The sequence below is a fragment of the Lutra lutra genome, chromosome 7 (genome assembly GCF_902655055.1).
Source record: "Lutra lutra chromosome 7, mLutLut1.2, whole genome shotgun sequence".
NCBI classification, from domain to species: domain Eukaryota; kingdom Metazoa; phylum Chordata; class Mammalia; order Carnivora; family Mustelidae; genus Lutra; species Lutra lutra.
Window position 1 is genome coordinate 20,167,997 of NC_062284.1, and position 21,955 is coordinate 20,189,951.

A 21,955-nucleotide genomic window follows, 5' to 3' on the forward strand; every position below is an offset into this window, starting at 1 on the left:
ATGTGTTCTTTTCTTCTTTTTTAATTGAGGTGTAGTTAATATATACTTACATTAGTTATATTAGTTATATAGTTTCAGGTTATATTGTTATATTAGTTCATAATTATTATATGATATAATATTTCAGATATACAATAGAGTGATTCAACAGTTGTGTTCATTACTCAATACTCATCATGGTAAGTTTACTCTTAGTTCCCATCACCTATTTCAACCACCCCCCATCCACCTCTCCTCTGCTGACCACCAGTTAAGAGTCTTGTTTTTTTTGTCTCTTATTTCCTTTGTTTGCTCATTTGTTTCTTAAATGGCACATATGACTGAAATCATATGCTATTTGTCTTTCTCAGTCTGACTTGTTTTGCTTAGCGTTATATTCTCTAGGTCTACCCATGTTGTTGCAAATGGCAAGATCTCAGCCTTCTTTATGGCCAAGTAATAGTCCTTTGTGTATATTTACCCCTTTTTATTTACCCATTTGTGGACAGACAACTGGGTAGATTCCAGATCTTGGCTATTGTAAATAATGCTGCAATAAATACAGGGATGCATATGTCTTTTCCTTTGGGTGAATACCCAGTAGTGGAATTACTGGATCATATGGTAATTATATTTTTAATTTTTTAAGGAACTTCCATACTGTTTTCCACAGTGATTGCACCAGTTTACATTCCTACCAATAGTACGCAGGGGTTCCTTTTTCTCTACATCCTCCTCAACACTTGTTATCCCTTGTCTTTTTGGTTCTAGCTATTTTTTTTTTTGTAGGGACTAACATACCCTTTTAATATGTTTTTAAATATTTTTAAGGTTTAAAAAGTGTTTAAAGTTTGTAGTTCCTAGTAGGAAAACATTATCTGAATGAATACCCTAATGGGAACAATTGTAGAATGTTTCAGTTGCATGGGGAGCAGAGGGGTAGGGATTCTCTTCACAGCACCCCAGCTTTCTTCATGAGAAGGTCGGAGGTGCACTGGTTTGTATTATTGCGACATCCATTAGGTGATCGAAGTTGCTTTTCCTTCAGCAAGGGCTTTATTTGTCATAAGGGCATTATGCTTGACCTCCAAATTTGGCTGACAATTTACTGATGAGATTCATAACCTTTGGGTTGCTCTGATATTTTGACATACTCGCTGGGTTCTGGGCCACATCCTGGAAGGCCACCATAACTTCTGGATCCTGCATGGCGGCAAGAACTTTCGGATCACTAAGAATTTCATTGAGCCCAGGTATTCCCGCCATTCCAGGCATCCCCCCTGCCATTCCAGGCATTCCCCCAGGAAAGCCACCTGGGAAAGAGCCATACTGAGCTCCTGATTGTCGTCTGGCGTCTTCCTCCCTCTGGGCTCTCTCATGTTCTTCCCGAGCCTTCTTAACCCTTTCTATTCTTTCTTTGATCTCTCGATCTTCACGTTTTCGCTCATATTTTCTCCGATGTTCAGCAATTTTCTGGGCCCTCGGTTGAACTTCTTTCAGCATTGCACTAGCATCTTCATCATAATCCAGTTTACAAGCAAGGGCAAGATCATGTGCTGCTTCTTCCCAATGGCCCAGAAGTCTATGTGCTTTCCCACGCCACTTACAAGGCTGAGCTGAATCAGGATTTATTTCAATAGCTCTGTCACAGTCTCGAATGGCAGCATTTGGCTTCTGTACTTTGATGAAGACACTGGCTCTCTTGGCATACAGAATGGCCAAGCGAGGATTTAGTTTGATGGCATCTGTGAACAAGTCAATGGCTTTCTGTAGTTCACCATCATTTAGGGCATCAATGGCAGCCACTTTTTTATCATTTGCCTGATCCATCATTTCCTCGGTTATCTCTACATTTTCATCTCCCATTTCTTGAGGGGCATCGGTATCTGGTTCAATCACACCTTCATTGTCAATTTCTAGATCACTCTCCTCACTTGATGGTTCATCTGTCTTTATGTTTTCCTCTGCCTTCTTACTATCTGGTTTTTCTTCCTTGATACTGTCTTCTGATTTAGTTTTATGAGTGGCAGGTGGTATTTTACCCCCCATGCTCTCCACCCACTCCCGCAGGAAACGCATTTCCTCCGTGTGCAGAACGCTCGGATCCTGCTTACACATTTTCACGAAAGCCCGAAGCTCGCTCACTTTGCGGGGGTCCATGGTCCGGAGGCAGTAGCAGGCGGCAGGCGCGGCTGAGGTTGCGACCCGATTCCAGGCGCGGGTACTAACTCAGCGTGATCGTGTGGAAGGGGGTGTTTCTAGCTATTTTGATGGGTGTAAGGTGATACCTCATTGTGATTTTTTTTTCTTATTGTGATATTGATTAGCATTTCCCTGATAATTAGTGATGTTTAGCATCTTTTCATGTGTCTGTTGATCCATCTTTTTTGGAAAAATTCTATTCCCTGGTCCTCTGCCCATTTTTAAATCAGATTATTTGTTTTTTTGGTATTGTATGTATATATCTTCTATATGTTTTGAATATTAACCCCTTATCAGTTATATTATTTGCAAATATCTTCTCCCATTCAGTAGGTTGCCTTGCCATTTTGTTGATGGTTTCCTTCAGTATGCAAAAGCTTTTCATTTTGATGTAGTCCCAGTAGTTTAATTTTGCTTTTGTTTCATGGCCTGAAGACACATATCTAGAAAAATGTTTCTGTAGCTGAAGGCAAAGAAATTACCAAAGAAATGATTTCTTCTAGGAGTTTTATAGTCTCAGGTCTCATATTTAGGTCTTTAATCTATTTTCAGTTTATTTTCATGTATGGATAAGAAAGTGGTCCAGTTTCATACTTCTGTATATAGCTGTGCAGTTTTCCCAGCATGATTTGTTGACAAGACTGTCTTTTCCCCATTGTATGTTCTTATCTCCTTTGTCACAAATTAATTGGCCATATAATCATGGTTTTATTTCTGGGCTCTCTATTCTGTTCCATTGATCTAATTGTCTATTTTTATGCCATACCATGCTTTACTTTTGATTACTACTGCTATGTAGTATATCTTAAAATCTGGGATTGTGATACGTCAGCTTTGTTCTTCTTTCTCGGGATTCCTTTGGCTATTTGGGGTCTTTTGGGATGCTATACAAATTATAGGATGATTTGTTGTAGGTCTGTGAAAATGTTGGTATTCTGATACAGATTGTATCTCATCTGTAGATTGCTTTGTGTAGTATGGACATTTTGACAGTATTGGTTTTTCTCATCTGTGAGCATGGAATAGCTTTCCATTTGCTCCATTGTGTCATCTTCAATTTCTTTTATCAGTGTTTTATAGTTTTCAGAGTAGAGGTCTTTCACCTCTTTGATTATGGTATTTCATTATTTTTGGTGCAGTTATAAATGGGCTTGTTTTCTTAATTTCTCTTTCTGATACTTCTTTATTGCTATATAGAAATGCAACAGATTTCTGTATATTGAATTTGTATCTACAACTTTACTGAATTCATTTATCACTTCTAGTAGTTTTTTGGTGGAGTCTTTAGGGTTTTCTATATATATCATGTCATCTGCAAAGAGTGAAAGTTTTACTTTTTCCTTACTAATTTAGATGTCATGTATTTCTTTTTCTTGTCTGATTGCGGCAGGTAGGACTTCTAGTACTTCACTGAATAAAAGTGGTGAGAGTGGACATCCTTGTCTTGTTACTGACATTAAAGGGAAAGCTCTCAGTTTTTCACCATTGAGTATGATGTTAGCTGTTGGTTTTTCATATAAGGTCTTTACTATGTTGAGGTATGTTCCCTCTAAACCTACTTTGTTGAGAGATTTTTTTTAAATATTTTATTCATTTGTTTGACAGACAGAGATCACAAGTAGGCAGAGAGGCAGGCAGAGAGGCAGGGGGTGGGGGGTGGGGAAGCAGGCTCCCTGCTGAGCAGAGAGCCCGATGTGGGGCTCCATGTGGGGCTCGATCCCAGGACCCTGGGATGATGACCTGAGCCGAAGACAGAGGCTTTAACCCACTGAGCCACCCGGTGCCCCTTGTTGAGAGTTTTTAACATGAATGGATGTTGTACTTTTTCAGCTGTTTTTTGAGATGACCATAAAAATTTTTTTAAATTTTTATTTATTTTTTCTTTTCAGTGTTCCAGAATTCATTGTTTATGCACCACACCCAGTGCTCCATGCAATACGTGTCCTCCATAATACCCACCACCATATGGTTTTTATCCTGTCTCTTGTTAATGTAATATATCACATTGATTGATTTGTGAGTATTGAACCACCTTTGCATCCCTGGAATAAATCTCACATTTTTATGATAAATAATTTTTTAATAAATTGTTGGCTTCTGTTTGCTTTATTTATTTGTTGGGGATATTTGCATCTATGTTCGTCAGAAATATTAGCCTGTAGTTTTCTTTTTGTTTGTAGTGTCTTTGTCTGGTTTTTGTGTCTGGGTAATGCTGACCTCAGAATGACTTTGGAAGCTCTTCCTCCTCTTCTGTTTTTTGTAATAGTTTGAGAAGTGTCTCCTGTGGTTGAGATAATTGTTTTCCTTACATTAAACTATAAAAGGTTCTATATTATGGTAGATTGCAATTAGCAATAAAATTATATAGCTCTGATTTAAATAATTTTTGAAAGATTCAGTGGAACATCTTGCGATTGCTTATTTATCACTAATGGAACTAGCCTCAGACATAATCACAGGTAGTAAGATTTAAAAAAAAATTGAGTGAAGTACTGTTTACATTTTATATTATACTGTTTGAGGAATCTGGCTTTGGGTTTACTTTTACTTGAGGAGTCTGGCTTTTTGGGTTACTTTTATTGCAAAATTTTTATCAACCAAGTTGGGAATGTGTATCAGTGAAGGTTTAATCAAACAAATAGAACCTCTAGGAGCCAACAGCAAGCACCTCTGTGAGTCAGACTCCTCTGAGTACTGCTTTGGCCCCATTGCCACTCAGTAACTATACCCACATGGTCCTTGGTGACTTAGTGCTGTCACTTGGTCCCTGCCACCCTGGAATCCCATAATCCTTATTGCATTTAGGGAGCCTAGTTTGACGGTAGCACAGATATTTCCAATCTAATTTTTGGCCTGCAGAGAAGAGGTACCACAAAGCTCTTTAAGGATGTTGGAGTTCCTCTCACAGATTTCTTATAGTTGTGGTAAGAAGTGTGTTCCCTGGATCCTCCAGGATAGGCGAGCAAGTCTTATGGGATCAATGCATTCTTATTCCAGTCTCCTTAAGCCTTTAGATCTCTTCCTCTTACGGTATACCAAGGAAGTCTGGCATTTCAACTTCAGTTAGAGTACCCCACCTTTGGATTCATATGTTAGCAAACTGAACAAACTTTTTTTTAAACTCCTCCAGCTAAACATTGAATGTTAGGATCTTCGCTTAGCAGATAGGAATAAATCTGGCCTGATTCTACTCTATATTCCTTCTACCTTGATCCTCCACCATTAATAGTAAGTCCTAAGGATGTCCCCAGCCTCCAACTGTAAGAGAGTTTCCAGACAGCAGCACAGGTAGGGGAAATATGGAAAGAGCCTGGCTCACTCACTGAGTTAAGAAGAAGGTGGTGAAGGTCTGGGGATTTCAAGGAGGCTAGAGTTCACAGGAAAAAGTGCCAGAGAGAAGGGACTTCCACAAACAGAGTTCTGGAGGTCTGCAAAGGATTCCCTGTGAGTATTCAGCTGATGTTGATCAGCTTTTTCATATGAGAAAACTACCTGAGGTCAGGAAAAAATCATCTGAGTAGATTAGAGGGAATAGTACAGGCAAAAAAGCAGGGCTTTCCTACCATCCTGACTGGAAAATCTTGTGATTTGTTCAGACAGGGGAGTAGAATACTTTTAGAAGAATCTTGCCTCAGTAATGGGGAATAATTAACCCCAGAGTACATGTCACTCCAGTCCTTTATGACAAATCTTAATATATGTGCTGCTTCAGCAAGCTCTGTGATAAATCTTAAAAGCAAGATCCAAAGGAATCAAACCATTTCCAACTAATTTAATTATGTCCTAGGATAAAGTTCAAGAATGTTCATAGGAGTACAAAAATATCTAGTACCACCAAGATAATAATCCCAATGTCTGGCATCCAATCAAAGAACTAGGTATGCCAAGAAGCAAGAAAATACAATCTGAAATGAGAAAAAGAAATCAATTTAAATTGATATAAAACGTACCCACATGTTAGAAATAGCAGACAGCAGACAGAAGGGACATTAAAACAGTTATAACTGTATTCCAGATGTTCAAAAAATTAACTAGAGACAGGAAGGTATTAAAAAATACCTGTTTGAACTCTGAGAAATGAAAAATTCAATATAAGAGAGAAAAGATTCGCTGGATGAGATTAATGGCAGATGCAGTAAGAAAGAAGAGGGGTGTCTGGGTGCCTTCATCAATTAAGCATCTGACACTTGGTTTAGTCTCAAGTCATTTCAGGGTTATGGGCTGCATTGGGCTTCATGCTCTGTGGTGAGTCTGCTTTAGAGTCTCTGCCCCCCTCAAATAAATAAATCTAAAAGAATATAAGAGAAGAGAAGATTAGGGAACTCAAGACATTGCAATAGAAGTTATCCAAAGGTAGAACATGGAGGAAAAAAAATTGTGAAAAATGAACAGAGTATTATGGTGAGTGCTGTGAAGTGTGTAAACCTGGCGATTCACAGACCTGTACCCCTGGGGATAAAAATATATTATATGTTTATAAAAAATAAAATTAAAAAAATGAACAGAGCATTAATGAGTTATGAGTTAATGGGGAGAATTTCAAGAAGCCTCTATGTGGAATGGGGGTCCCTAAAGAAATGGGGATGAATAGAAAAAATATTAAAAAATAAGAGAGTAGATCTTAAAAGTTCTTATCACAAGAAAAATATTTTGTGACAAGGTGTAGTGATGGACATTAAGTAGACTTATTGTGGTGATCATTTTGAGGATATTGAGGATTGAGGATTTTGAGGATAATGTACATCTGAAACTAATATAATATTATATGTTGGGGTGCCTGGGTAGTGCAATGGGTTAAGTGTTTGACTCTTGGTTTGGGCTCAGGTCGTGATCTCATGAGTCATGAAATTGAACCCTGTGTCCGGCTCTGTGCTCAGCATGGAGTCAACTTGGGTTTCTGTCTCCCTCTGCTCCTCCCCTGACCCTTGTGATCTCTCTTCTCTCTCTCTCTCTCTTGCTTGCTCACTCACTTCTCTCTCTGAAATAAATAAGTAAATCTTAAATATATATATATACTTTTATGTGTCAGTTGAATCTCAGTTCAAAAAAAATAATAGCCAATTTTATTTTGAAAATTGGATAAAATCTATAAACCTAGAGATCTGAGAAACTCAATGCACACATAAGACAGGAAATATGAAGAAAAACACACCAGCATTTTGTGGGATTTTTAACATGTATGAAGAAAATAGTGTAAAGGTGAGGGAGAGGTATACAATGTAAGGCTCTTAAAAGATATGTGAAGAAGTCTGTCACTTGAAGGCAAAGAGCTATATGCTAAAATATATACTATAAACTCTAAAGCAACCACTAAAATAAAAAGAAAAAATGAAGAGCTGGCTAATAAGCCAACAAAGGAAATACAGTGGGGTCATGCAAAATACCTAATTATCCAAAAGAAGGCAGAAAAAAAAAAAGAAAAGGGGGAACAGAGCATAGATGAGACATAAAGAAAACAAATAGTAAGATTTTATTACTCATTTGAATTTCTTTTGTGAAATGCTGTTCGTTTGATTTGTCTATTTTCTCTAAGACTGGTTCCTTGGTATGTGGGATTTCTTCATATAGTAATTCTTTTCTGCTCTAAATGGCTAATATTTTATGCCAGTCTGTTGTTTGTCTTTCCCTTTTTAGTTTTAATGAAGTGTCTTTTTTAAAAAATATAGAATTGTTAGCTTTTTATCTTGTAAACTTTGTTGTTCTTATTTTCTTATGTGGTGTCTAGGGTTCCTTACTTTAAAAGATTGTTCTTGCCCCACAATTCTGAAATTATTTTCCTGTGTATTTCCAAAACGTTTATAGTTTTCTTTTTATGTTTAGGTAATTGATCCCAAACTTACTTTTAAATATGGTATGAAACGTAAAGCTCTAACTTTACTTTTTCCAAATGAATACTTATTTCTCCAGCAGCAATTTTTGAATGTTTACTATTTCTCCTCACAAGTGAAGGGTCCCTCTCCTTCCTACTTTTCTGGACATGGGTCTGTTTATTAATCTCTATTCTGTTTCATGACTCTATTGGTCCATTTTTAAAATTTTTTATTGATCCATATTAAGCCAGTACAATATTTTAATTAGTGAAGCTTTAAAGTGAGTCACTCTTATTTTTTCATAAATTTTGGTACTTACGTGTATTTTCTCTTAAGAAAACTTTTGAATCACTTCATAGAGTTTTATACTGATAATGCTTTGATTTTGGTTGTGACTACATTTACATTGCTTTTATATACTCTGGACAAGTAATATCTTTATTTTTGAGAGATGGGGATATATTTTCTGTTATAATTTCCAGAAAGATGATATTGTGTGTTGATCTTATATCTGGCTACAACACACCATAGTGACCTATTGTTCTGGATCTGGTTAGTCTATTGGATATTTAAGAGATATTTTCTGGGGAAATTTCTTCCGTTAAGTTTTTGATTATATTGCTTCTCATATTTCTCTGCCTTCTAGAATTTATCCTACTTGGAGTTGGTAGAAGGATATTCTACCTGCTAAATTGATGTCAAATAATTCTTAACATGTTTTAGTATTTTTCTTTTTCTTTCTTACTTCCTGGGTTATTTCTTTTGTTTTATTTTCTGGATAACTAATTTGGACCTCAGCCATCTTCATTCTGCTATTTGACCCTTTTGCTAAATGTTTCATTTTGACAGCATGTTATTTTCAGAGAATCCTCTTGTTCTCTAATTGCTTCTTTTTCATAGCAATATGCTCACAGTTCATGAAGCACTTATTGTATGGGTGCGGTCTCCTTCAGGAGTATTAATTAGAATTTTATTTGTCAGGTCTCCTCACTCCTCTGTATTCTCACTTTCCCCCACAGGTCAGTTGGCTTCTTTATTCATCTAGCTTTTCAGGAAATTTGTTTTACTCAGGTGGTTGGTTATCCTGTTCATATGTACAAAGGGAGGACTGTGTTGGTGTGGGTAGGTGGTTGGTATGGTTGGTTGCTTGGTGTCTTGTGTTTTCTTGCTGGGGTGGTATGCAGCCCTTCATAGTTCCTGCCACCCGCACCTGGGTTAGACCTGCCCTGGGATGGGAAGACCATCTTTGGGATCTTTGAAAGCATGAGATCCATGGGAACTGGCAGGATCTATGTCAGGCCTCCTGGGAGAGGCAGCCAGCTTAGCGCTGATGTTCCACCAGGCAGAACTGCTTTTCCAACTTCAATATCCATTGTGAAGGCTCAGAGGTACCTCAAGCCAGGCTTGTCCTGGACTGGTGGTGGTGATGATGATAATGATGATGATGTCAGCAGTAATGACTAATAGTTATCAGTCATTCTTCATGTTCCAGACCCTCTTCTAAGGACCACTCTATGAAGTGAGTACAACAAGTTCTAGACATACCTGAGGTTTTGCAGCTTGTGAGTGGCAGAGCTCAGGTTTGAACCCAGGTAATTTGCCTATGCTCTTAACCACTAGGCTAGCCTTCATCCTGCCTGCACATCTGAGCCACCTGAGGCACTTAAAAAATAATACTAGTTCAGACCCATGGCATCATTTCTGTTTAGCTTCCGTAATGAGTATGGTTGTAAAATATTCTATGTAGCAGGACCTTTTCAAGTATTCTCACCATTTGGTTCTCATGACACCCCAGTGGGGCGCTCTGTTACCATCCCACCCAAAGGAGGAACTGAGGCACAGGATGGGAGCGGGGAGCAGAGGAGTAAACAATGAGCTGGTCACTAGCTCAGACCAGTAGGGTCCTGGAGGCTCTGCTCCTAATCCCTCTTCCACATTGCCTCACTTGAGATCTTTAAATTTAACAACACAAAACCTCTTTCTTTAGCTTACTGAAGCATAAATTCAGCTCCCTTAGCTTGTCAGGCTAAGACTTAGTGCAGCACAGCATCAGACTAAATAAAATGCTTTTATGTCCAATTCATTATTTCATGATTTCCTTTTCATTAGAAGCTGCCAGATAGAGGAAGATTTTTTTTTCTTTCATATTTTCTTTTCTCAGAAAAGGCAGCTCCCGTAGTTTCACATTCATCCCAGCAGGTGTTTAGGTGGTTTCTATGCTGCAGGGAGCATTCAAGTCCTGAGAAACAGGAATGCTCTTCCATTACACTGGGCAGTGGCCAGAGCACCTCCAGTCTTTTGGAGTTTAATTCATTGGAGCTGTCCCAGGAGTGGTAGTAATAGATGTTTACTCATTACTCTTAAGTTTAGGGGTTCCTGGGTTCAGCCAGTTGAGCAACCAATTTTTGATTTTGTCTCAGGTCATGATCTCAGGGTCATGGGATTGAGCCCTGCATAGGGGTTCACGCTCAGTGGGGAGTCTCTGGAGATTCTCACTCTCCCTCTGTCCTTCCCAACCCTCCCCCCAAATAAATCTTTAAGAAAAAATGAATAGATTTCTTTAAAAAATAAAAAATAATAATTATTCCCAAGTTTAGAGAAACCAGCCTTATATACCCAAGTATAAGTGACTGATTCTTATAGTTCCAGATTTATTGGAAACCTACAGATAAATGACAGAAAAAAATAGCTTTCATTGCCCTTCCATTCAGCTTGAATTCTGTTATTGTTGTTTTTTTCCTCAGCTGCAGTATTTAATGAAACATGCAAATGCCAAGGAATTAGAACTATTTGATGAATGAACTTCAACCTGGATTAGGGTGGGTTTTTTTTTCCCCTCTCTTTTCATTGCTATGGCGATCATTTTCCAATATAAGAAAGCTTAAAAATCTTATGCCGCATATATTAACTTCTTTTTAAAAGTGTCTTTGAATTGTTGTACCAATGGAAATGTTTCCTGCTGTGTCCATCAGAAATTCAGCTTTAGTTTCACTACAGATTTGTATGTTTGGCAATATTTTGTGGGAAAAAAATGTTTGAATCACTTTAACCTTTAATATGAGTTATAGAAAGCCTGTAGGGCTTTCTTTCAAGCTCATGAATTGAGTTCAAATATAACTTTAATATGCTGTTTAAAAATTAGGTGAGCTAAAGGTTAATATATTTAATGTAAATGTATTTGGAGTCATTATTTATTCAGAAAATTCGTTATAAATCCACTTTGGGGGCTTCTTACAGTCAAGATCATGACCTCTCTTCCAGAGAATGTATTTTGCTTGATTACATTAAAGATGAAGCCTTCATTCCTTAAGTGCTGAAGAGGAGAAGGAAGTAAGATGTGCACAAATTTGTACAGGTCTTTGAAACAATGCAGACTCTTACTCTGCTAATAAAGCAGCTTAAGTATCTAAAACACTCTATCTTGTTTATGAAGATTGACTAATACGCTCATCTTAAATTTACTAACAGTATTAAATTTCATTAGGGAAAGGCAGTCTCACCAGAAAACCAAGACTGACACAGAGTAATTAAAGTAGAGCATAAGAAAACCACTGAAGGCCAAGTGAAATTAAAGATGGTCATTGGTAAAATACCCAATTTTATTAAAACATGACTGTTTTTTTTTTAATATATTTGCTTGAGTCATTTACTTCTCAGTATAAATTCTTCTGTTTTGATCCATCAGGTACATTTTAATTGAAAATGTAATAAAAGTTACTCTCTACAAGAGACAATGAGCTTGGATAGGAAAATTAAAAACAAGGTAGACAAAAGATATCTAATAAGGTAGTCATGTGCCTAAAAGCACAATGAATTAAATGCATCATTTTGAATCATACCTGGAAATAACTATAATAGACTTTCCCCTGGTTGTTGCTTCTGACTGGATGTTGAGACTCTTTTAGAGAGATGGAATTCTTTCTGTAGGCCAGTCTGGGGAATTTTGCTCTCTTCCTCTGAAGGTAGAGACCAGAGAGCAATGAGGTCCATAGGAATAGTACTGAGGACAGGTGGTGGTCTTTGGGAGCTCAGAAGCCTTATGGAACGTGTATACCTCCATGCTGCAGATGTCCCAGTATGTGCCTCTGCATGGCATCCTAGACCCTTCCTATGTATCTATCAATGGCTTGAGTGGGTACTTGTAATCCAAGTACACTGGTAAGTATGTTGTGAGATGAGTTGCATGTAACTGACTCCCCAGACCCTGATCAATTTCTTGATGATGATTAACCCAATATCTAGTATCCCCCAGTTGCAGGCATCAGCAAAGATTAGGATGTTTCCAGAAGAGAAAAGTTTGCCCCCCTGCTGGTTACTGAGGCTTGGTAACATGGTTCCTGGTATGTGTCAGTAGATGACCTTCACGTGTATAACCCCGGGATGATTCTGTCTTTCAGACAGTTCTTTATTCTGTGTGTCCTGGACACATACAGGATGTGGTCAACAAGCAGCAATGTTCAGAAGTGTTACATGATGAGGCTCAGGGTCTTCTGTGCCACAGGAGTCCTCCAGATAGCAAAATATACTGTGCAAGGTGCAGAACTCTGAGTTGAGTTGGGAACAAAGAAGCATAAGATATGGTCTTGCCTTCAAAAGTGTGGATTCTAGATGAGGAAATCATATGAGTTGGAAAAATATAAACAGCAATAAAAGTATTAAAATAGTAATAAGAGATAATAGGAAACAGTTGCAGGTTAGAACTTAATCAAGAAATGAATTGGACATAGTTTTTTATTTTGAAAGATGAAAGGAGTTGATGCTTTGCTGACACTTTTTGTGTATCAGCTCGTAACAGCCCTCCAAGACAAGTATTCACTATTACAAGTGAAGAACGCATTCCTTCCAAAGTAATATGTAATTGACCCAGGTCACAGGTTTGGATAGAGAACTCGCCAGAGTTTGGGTAGAGAAATCTAGGTCCATCTGCTTCTGAAGGGTCTGCTCTTTTCATTACGTCCTGCTGCTTCCACTAGGGATGAATCAGAATGCATCTTACGGAGGACTGGGGCGCCTGGGTGGCTCAGTGGGTTGGGCCGCTGCCTTCGGCTCAGGTCATGATCTCGGGGTCTTGGGATCGAGCCCCGCGTCGGGCTCTCTGCTCGAAGCGGGGAGTCTGCTTCCTCCTCTCTCTCTGCCTGCCTCTCTGCCTGCTTGTGATCTCTCTCTGTCAGATAAATAAATAAAATCTTTAAAAAAAAAAAAAGAATGCATCTTACGGAGAATGGGATTCAACCTATGTAAGACAGGTGGCATTTGTGCAGGTGGATTGGAGAGTGGAACCCTTGCCAAGCCAACAGAACAACATCAACAAAATCTAGGAAGCAAGAAAAGGACAAGGTCTAAGGGTCCAGGAGAAATTCAACTGCAGAAACTTTGGAGGAGAAAGGGAGGGCAGTGGTTGAGCCACAGCTGGTTCTTGAATCTTCTCTCTAGCTTTCAGAGTTGTCTTCAGCCTCTGCTTGAGCTCTTCCAGCATCAAGAGATAGATGACTGCCCAAATCTGCCAGCCCATGGAGTAGCTTCTTAGAAGTGCTTCCTGGTCATACTTTAGTAACTGGCTCTTGACTCGTTTTGCTCCAGCACTGACCTAATCACCTGATGCTTATGGTCTGGAAAAAACTGAATCCGCTATCCGTGCAAGAGGAGCTCTGTCTCCTGTTCCAAGTGTCTGGTGGGTCCTAGCTGACCAGGGAGCAGGTGCAGGGTGGCCCCTCAACTGAGAGTGGCAGTGGCATGGTCAGTGACATACTTAATGTGTGTTTTGCTGTGCTGGCAATTTAACTCACCATATTAATGACAAGTCTTACAAATTCCATAGCCTCTTGTGTATAGACATTTGCCAAAAGCATCTATAGTTAAAAGAAACAGAGAGTCTCCTGTACAGTCTGTTTTTGATAAGAATTGTCTGATTTGGGGACTTTTGGGTGGCTCAGTTGGTTAAGTGTCCGCCTTTGGCTCAAGTCATGGTCCCAGGGTCCTGAGATCGAGTCCTGCATCAGGCTCCTTGCTCACCGAGGACCCTGTTTCTCCCTCTGCCTGCCACTCCTCTTGCTTGTGCTTCTTCTCTTTCTCGCTCTCTCAAGTAAATAAATCTTAAAAAAAAAAAAAAGAATTGTCTGATGTCCACTTTAGAAATCTCTGCCACCTCTAAAATGTCTCTCTTTCCTAATGCACTTCCTTTGCCTGGGGTCTTCATGGTCTTCTAATAGAAAAAAGTCGTTAAGAAAAAAAAAAGCTTAATATGCTGAGGTAGCTCTAATATAAGAAAAGTAATAAATGAAGTATCACTAGATTCAAACTGCATATTCTTTCAAGAAGAAGGCAATTACTGTTATAAAGATATAGCATTAGAAAAATTATTGCAGCTGAGAAGTATGTGGTATGTCTGTCTGTGGCACAGTTAATTTTAAAAGTATTAGCAAGCATACAAATCATAAGACTAAAATGCTGAACCATATTAATTGAAAGTGAATTTAATATGCAGTTCTGAGGAACTGTCTCTACTTATCCAGCTCTAAAAAAATTGTAACTTATAGGCTATTAGTTATCAGATTTTCTTTCAAATGTCCAACCTCTTTTAATGAAGATTATTACTCATGGACCTTATCTTTGATTCCTGAATAATTTTTTTGCTGTACAATAAGTAACGGTAATATTGGAACATCCACATTTTACTCTGATTTTTATATGCATTGAATTCAAGTTTCTGTAGGTTCTAATTCTTGTTAAAATACAGAAATTCTGATTAGGAATGAAAAAGAAAACTCAGAGTTTTCAGATTTGATTGTTCTGCTATTCACTTTGTGTAGTTCAACTATTGATAGAAAAACTGATTGAAATTGATTGAAAATAGCACTGTAGATAGGGAGTATTATCTAATGACTAACAAACTTTTAAAATCAGTCACACATTATTTGAAGATTGGCTTTAGGAGGAAGAAAGACATTATCTACATTTCTTATTTGTGTGGTATTACCAAACACAGGTCTTTCTTTCTTTCTTTTTTTTTTTCCTTTCTTATTCATTTATTTTTTAACTTTCTTTTCAGTGTTCCAGAATTCATTGTGTATGCACAACACCCAGTGCTCCATGCAATACGTGCCCTCCATAATACCCACTACCAGGCTCACCCAACCTCCCAACCCCCGCCCCTCCAAAACCCTCAGTTTGTTTCTCAGAGTCCACAGTCTCTCATGGTTTGTCTCTCCCTCCAATTTCCCTCAACTCACTTTTCCTCTCCATCTCTCCATGTCCTCTGTGTTATTCCTTATGCTTCACAAGTAAGTGAAACCATATGATAATTGACTCTCTCTGCTTGACTTATTTCACTCAGCATATTCTCCTCCAGTCCCATCCATGTTGATGCAAAACTGGGGTATTCATCCTTTCTGATGGCTGCGTAATACTCCATTGTACATATGGACCACATCTTCTTTATCCATTCGTCTGTTGAAGGGCATCTTGGTTCTTTCCACAGTTTGGCAACTACGGCCATTGCTGCTATGAACACTGGCGTACAGATGGCCCTTCTTTTCACTACATCTGTATCTTTGCGGTCAATACCCAGTAGTGCAATTGCAGGGTCATAGGGAAGCTCTATTTTTAATTTTTTAAGGAATCTCCACACTGTTTTCCAAAGTGGCTGCACCAAGTTGCATTCCCACCAACAGTGTAAGAGGGTTTCCCCTTTCTCCACATCCTCTCCAACACACGTTGTTTACTGTCTTGCTAATTTTATATAGGGATAGAGGGAACATTCCTCAACTTCATAAAATCTATCTATGAAAAACCCACAGCGAATATCATCCTCAATGGGAAAAAGCTGACAGCCTTCCCTTTGAGGTCAGGAACACAGCAAGGATGTCCACTCTCACCACTCTTGTTCAACATAGTATTAGAAGTCCTAGCAACAGCAATCAGACAACAAGGAGAAATAAAAGGTATTCAAATTGGCAATGAAGAAGTCAAACTCTCTCTCTTCATTGATGACATGATACTTTATATGGAAAACCCAAAAGACTCCATCCCCAAACTATTAGAACTCATACAGCGATTCAGTAATGTGGCAGGATACAAAATCAATGTACAGAAATCAGTGGCTTTCTTATACACTAACAGTGAAAATACAGAAAGGGAAATTAGAGAATCGATTCCATTTACTTTCTTTATTTTTTTAAGATTTTATTTGTTTATTTTAGAGGGAGATAAGGAGCACGAATGAGGGGAGGGGCAGAGGGAGAGGGAGAGAGAGAATCCCAAGCAGAATCCTTGCTGAGCACAGAGCTGGGGGTGGGGTTAGATCCCAGGCCCTGAGATCATGACCTGAGCGGAAATCAAGAACCAGATTCTCAGTCAATTGGACCACCCAGGGGCCTCCCCAAAACAGGTCTTGGTGAAGTTTCCCCTCCCACACACACACACACTATGTGAGTATTAGCTACATGTTCTAGAAAATCTGGAAAATTCAGGGACATGACTGAGAAGACAACTGTAGGGGCTCTGCCCCTGCTCACAGCCACTATTAGTCTCATCTCATCTTTTTTTTTTTTAATTTTTATTGTGTTATGTTAGTCACCATACATCACATCATTAGTTTTTGATGTAGTATTCCAAGATTCATTGTTGGTATATTAACATCCAGTGCTCCATGCAATATGTGCCCTCCTTAATACCCACCACCAGACTCACCTCATCTTTTCCTACAAACAGCCATTTGCTCCATGATCCAGATTGGTATCTCACACTGGAGCTCTGTTTTTGCCAGTTCCTCATGTCCACCACTGTGTGCTCTGTTTGGATTTTATGTTCGTATGTATGTTAGTGTTCACTATTTGTAGATTATGTCACTTACTAATATGAAGTGGTCTTGCCCAATTGAATGTTTTATGGCCTTTGAATTCTGCCTTGTCTAAAATTAGAGCACCACCATCATTTCTCTTTTGTTCAGATTTGCCTGCTATCTTTGCCTATCATTTTTATTTTACTTTTGTGTGATAGTTTATTCCGGGATGTCTCTTAATACAAATCAATTTGCTTAAACCAGGGTGACTGTTTCTTGTGAAATCTCCTCTATATGTGTGAATGAGTTCAAGTTATTCTTTTCATCTTTCTGCCTTTATGCATTTTTTCATCGGTCCTTCTGATTTTTAGTGTTCTTTCTAAAAGCGCTTCATTCAGTGTGCAAACATTTAAAAGGTAAGCAGCTAGTTTCCTATTCTGCCGGCAGTTACATTCTAAAATATAGCTCATCTTTTCCATTTTAAATTGTGAAATATTTATTAGTAGAAACAAAATATATGACACCTATGCGGAATGCATGTAAATTATGAAGCATAACCTTGAAGCAAACAACAGAGCCCCCCCCACCCCCAGAACCAGTCAATATAGGAAACGTAAATTACCCACTCTGGGGTCTGCTTATGGTTCCCTCTCCATCTCATCTCCTTCTCTCTGATTCAGAGCAGGGGTTTGAGGGTCGCCCTTCATTTACCACATATATACATCTCCCTAAATAATATGGTATTTTTATTGTTTTTGAACTTCATATAAATAGAATCACATTCTATTCTTCTATGACTTCGTTTTTTTTTCATTTAAACATAATATTAGGAGATCATCCATATTTGTGTGTGTAGCTCTAGATTAATTGCTTTTAATGCTGGTATAATATTCCATCATGTGAATAATCACAATATGTTTGTCTCTTCTTCTTGAGTGGAACAAGTAACTTTTTTCCCCATTATGAACTGTGCTACTGTGAATATTTTAATACCCTCCTCTTCATACACCTGAGAGTTCCTCTGGTATATGCACCTGGAAGTGGAATCACGGGGCTATAGGGAATGCATATTTTCACTTTTATGGAATAATGTCACATGGTTTTTCCAAAGCAGCCAATATAGACACCGAGTAGTGTTCACTTTTTTTTTTTTTTTTAAAGAACTTCACAGGGCTTGACTTGAAAGTCTGGCACATGTAACATAGTATTTCATGGTCTCGGTTTGCATTTATTTTATTTCTGATGAAATCAGCCAACTTTTATGTCTTGACTGGCCAGTGTATTTCCTCTTCTATAATAGGTTTGTGCTGTACTTTATTTTTATTTATCTCTCTCTTACTTATTTCTAGAAGTTACTTACATTATATCTTCTGGATGCTATTTCTTTGTTAAGTCTCCATTTAGGATTTGACTTACCATTTCACTTTCTTTATGGTTTTCTGTACTTAACAATCTTTTTCACTATGGGTAATTTTGTGCATGTGCAGTTTTTGTTAAATCCTTCCTGGAGTGATATCATCAATATGGAGGAAGAGGAGTTTTCTACCATTTTCTCCCACAAAGAACACTGATTGTGAGGATCAGCCACAGATGGGAGTGCCTTTGCAGAAGTCTGGAACTCCAGCAGAGAAGTTCCAGCAAACTGTTGGAACAAAAACTATCCAAGATTAGAGACGATAAAGAGGGTAAGAGGAACAGTTACAAGTTAACCGCTTCACCCCTCCCCCAAGGCAGCACAGCTCATTGCCAAGAGAATTTTCTCAGCCCATGATTTCTCCCGAGGAGAAAAGTGAGACTGTGTGTGAGTGCATGCTACTGGCATCCCCCGCTGTGTGGGATGCTGTCAAAGAGGCCTATTTATTTCTGGCCCACTCAGAATCTGAGGTGTGCTAATGACTGGAGGGTAGAAAGGGCTGGGAGAACAGCAGCCAGGGCTCTCAGAAGTCATCAGTGGAAAACAAATAAGAGGCTGTCCGCACTTGGATTGGCTTGATGGGATTGAGAGAAAGCAGTCTCAAGAATTCTACCTCTCCCCCACTCCAAGAGGGAACAAGAAGTCTGGAACAGGTGTATCCATAGAGGAGGTCTGAGAAAGCCTCAGAATCTCTAAGATGATAAGATATTTCTCTGCTGAAGACAGTCAGTAAAGACTGGAGTATGTGACTGCTTCTTCAAATATGAACACAACAATTCAAGACGTTAAAGAATATGAAAAATCATGGAAACATTATACCACCAAATTGATTTTGTATCCTGCTACATTACTGAATGTAACACAACAGTGGAACAACAGTGGAAAGGAACACAACAGTTTTATAGTAACTGACCTTTAAGAAGTGGAGATCTGATTTGTCTGATGAAAAATCCAAAATAGTTGTTTTAAGAAGTTCATTGAGCTGAAAGATAATTTAACAGAATCAGAAAAACAATGAAAAAATGGGAAATTTAACAGATGTAAATGATTTTTATTTTATTTAATTAATTTAAAAAATATTTTATTTTATTTATTTGACAGAGAGAGAGACAGCAAGAGAGGGAACACAAGCAGGGGAGTGGGAGAGGGAGAAGGAGGCTCCCCACTGGGCAGGGAGCCTGATGCAGGACTTGATCCCAGGACCCTGAGATCATGACCTGAGCTGAAGGCAGACGCTTACCAACTAAGCCACCCAGGCATCCCATACAAATAGTTTTTAAAAGAACCAAACAGAAATACTAATGCTGAAGGATAGTATGGCTGAAATGGAAAAAAAAATATATACAGTAGAGAGCATGACCATCAGACCTGATAATGCAGAAGAAAGAGTCTATAAAACTGAAGATGGTTCATTTGAAATTACCCAGTCAGAGGAGAACAGTGGAGAAAAGCTATTTGAATTATAGAATACCATTAAAAAAAATCTATGTATTTTGGGATTCCAGGAGGAAAAGAGAAGGAGAAAGAGGCAGAAAGCTTTTTAAAAGAAATGATGTCTTACAGCAATTCAGTAATGTAGCAGGATACAAAATCAATGCACAGAAATCAGTTGCTTTCTTATACACTAACAACTATAAAAAGCAAAATTGAAACTATAGAAAGCAAAATTAGAGAATCAATTCCACTTACTATAGCACCAAGATACCTTGGAATAAACCTAACCAAACAGTAAAACAAGTAAAACAGTAAAACAAAACGATCTGTACTCAAGGATCTACAGAACACTCATGAAAGAAACTGAAGAAGACACAAAAAGATGGAAAAATACTCCATGCTCATGGATTGGAAGAATAAACATTGTTAAAGTGTCTATACTGCCTAGAGCAATCTATACTTTCAATGCCATCTCAATCAAAATTCCACCGGCATTTTTCAAAGTGCTGGAACAAACAATCCTAAAATTTGTATGGAACCAGAAAAGACCTTGAATCACTAAGGAAATGTTGAAGAAGAAAAACAAAGCTAGGGGTATCATGTTGCCTGATTTCAAGCTTTGTTACAAAGCTGTGATCACCAAGACAGCATGGTACTGGCACAAAAAAGACACAGAGGCTAATGGAACAGAGTAGAGAGCTGAGATATGGACCCTCAACTCTATGGTCAAATAATCTTCGACAAAGCAGGAAAAAATACACAGTGGAAAAAAGATAGTCTTTTCAATAAATGGTGCTGGGAAAATTAGACAGCTATGTATAGAAGAATGAAACTCGACCATTCTCTTACACCATACACAAAGATAAAATCAAAATGGATAAAAGACCACAGTGTGAGACAGGAACCATCAAAATCCTGGAGGAGAACAGAGGCAGTAACCTCTTGGACATCTGCCACAGCAACTTCTTTCAAGATGTGTCTCCAAAGGCAAAGGAAACAAAAGCAAAAATGAACTTTTGGGACTTCTTCAAAATAAAAAGCTTCTGCACAGCAAAGAAAACAGTCAACAAAACAAGGAGGCAACCCAGGGAATGGGAGAAGATATTCGCAAATGACACGACAGACAAAGGGCTGATATCCAGGATCTATAAAGAACACCTCAAACGCAATACACACAAAACAGATAATCACGTCAAAAAATAGGCAGAAGACATGAACAGACACCTCTCTAATGAAGACATACAAATGGCTAGCAGACACATGAAAAAGGTTCATCATCATTAGCCATCAGGGAGATTCAAATCAAAACCTTACTCCAGTTAGAATGGCAAAGATTTACAAGGCAGAAAACAACAGATGCTGGAGAGGATGTGGAGAAAGGAGCACCCTCTTACACTGTTGGTGGGAATGCAAGTTTGTGCAGCCATTTTGGAAAACAGTGTGGAGAGTCCTTAAAAAATTAAAAATAGAGCTACCTTATTACCCTGTAATTGCACAACTGGGTATTTACCCCAAAGATACAGATGTAGTTAAAAGAAGGGCCATATGTACCCCAATGTTCATAGCAGCAATGGCCACAGAGCGCAAAACTGTAGGCAGAGCCAAGATGCCCTTTAATAGATGAATGGATGTAGAAGATGTGGTCCATATATATAATGGAATATTACTCAGCCATCAGAAAGGATGAATACCCAACTTTTGTATCAACATGGATGGGACTGGAGGAGATTATGCTGAGTGAAATAAGTCAAGCAGAGAAAGTCAGTTATCATATGGTTTCACTTACCTGTGGAGCATAAGGAATAACACAGAGGACATTAGGAGAAGGAAAGGAAAAGTGAATTGGGGTAAATCAGAGGGGGAGATGAACCATGAGAGACTGTGGACTCTGAGAAACAAACTGAGGGTTTTAGAGGGTTTTAGAGGGGTGGGGACATGGATGAGCCTGGTGGTGGGTATTAAGGAGGGCATGTATTGCATGGAGCACTGGGTGTGGTACATCAGTCGGTTGTGGTACATAAACAATGAATCTTGGAACACTGAAAAAATAAAATGAATGAATGAATGAATAAATAAAAATAAAAGTGAATAAGAAACAATATTGTATGTAATATATCAATGCCATCTTTATATTATTAATTCATTGTAAGAAATATATTACATTTGTTCTTGTAAACATAGTAATTTAATATGATAGCAAATTGGAATTCTACAGAAAATAAAAAGATACATAATTTCAAAAAAAAATAAGAAATGAAGGGTGACAACTTGCCAAATATGGGGAAATAGTTCAACATCCCAAGTTTATGAATCCTGTAAGTCCCCAAACAGTTCAAT

At 38.3% G+C, this 21,955-nt stretch overlaps 2 protein-coding genes across 5 annotated transcripts in view; one reads left to right on the top strand and one right to left on the bottom strand.

The window, feature by feature from the left end:
* The window catches only part of ENTREP2 (endosomal transmembrane epsin interactor 2), a 545,857-nt gene that overhangs the window by 216,777 nt on the left and 307,125 nt on the right, over positions 1–21,955 (top strand). The gene's annotated exons all lie outside the window — the stretch shown is intronic.
* Positions 1,022–2,226, bottom strand: LOC125104574 (hsc70-interacting protein-like). Its single transcript, XM_047737132.1, has one exon. It carries the CDS (start codon positions 2,137–2,139, stop codon positions 1,054–1,056), a length of 1,086 nt encoding a protein of 361 aa, XP_047593088.1. The 5' UTR covers positions 2,140–2,226; the 3' UTR covers positions 1,022–1,053.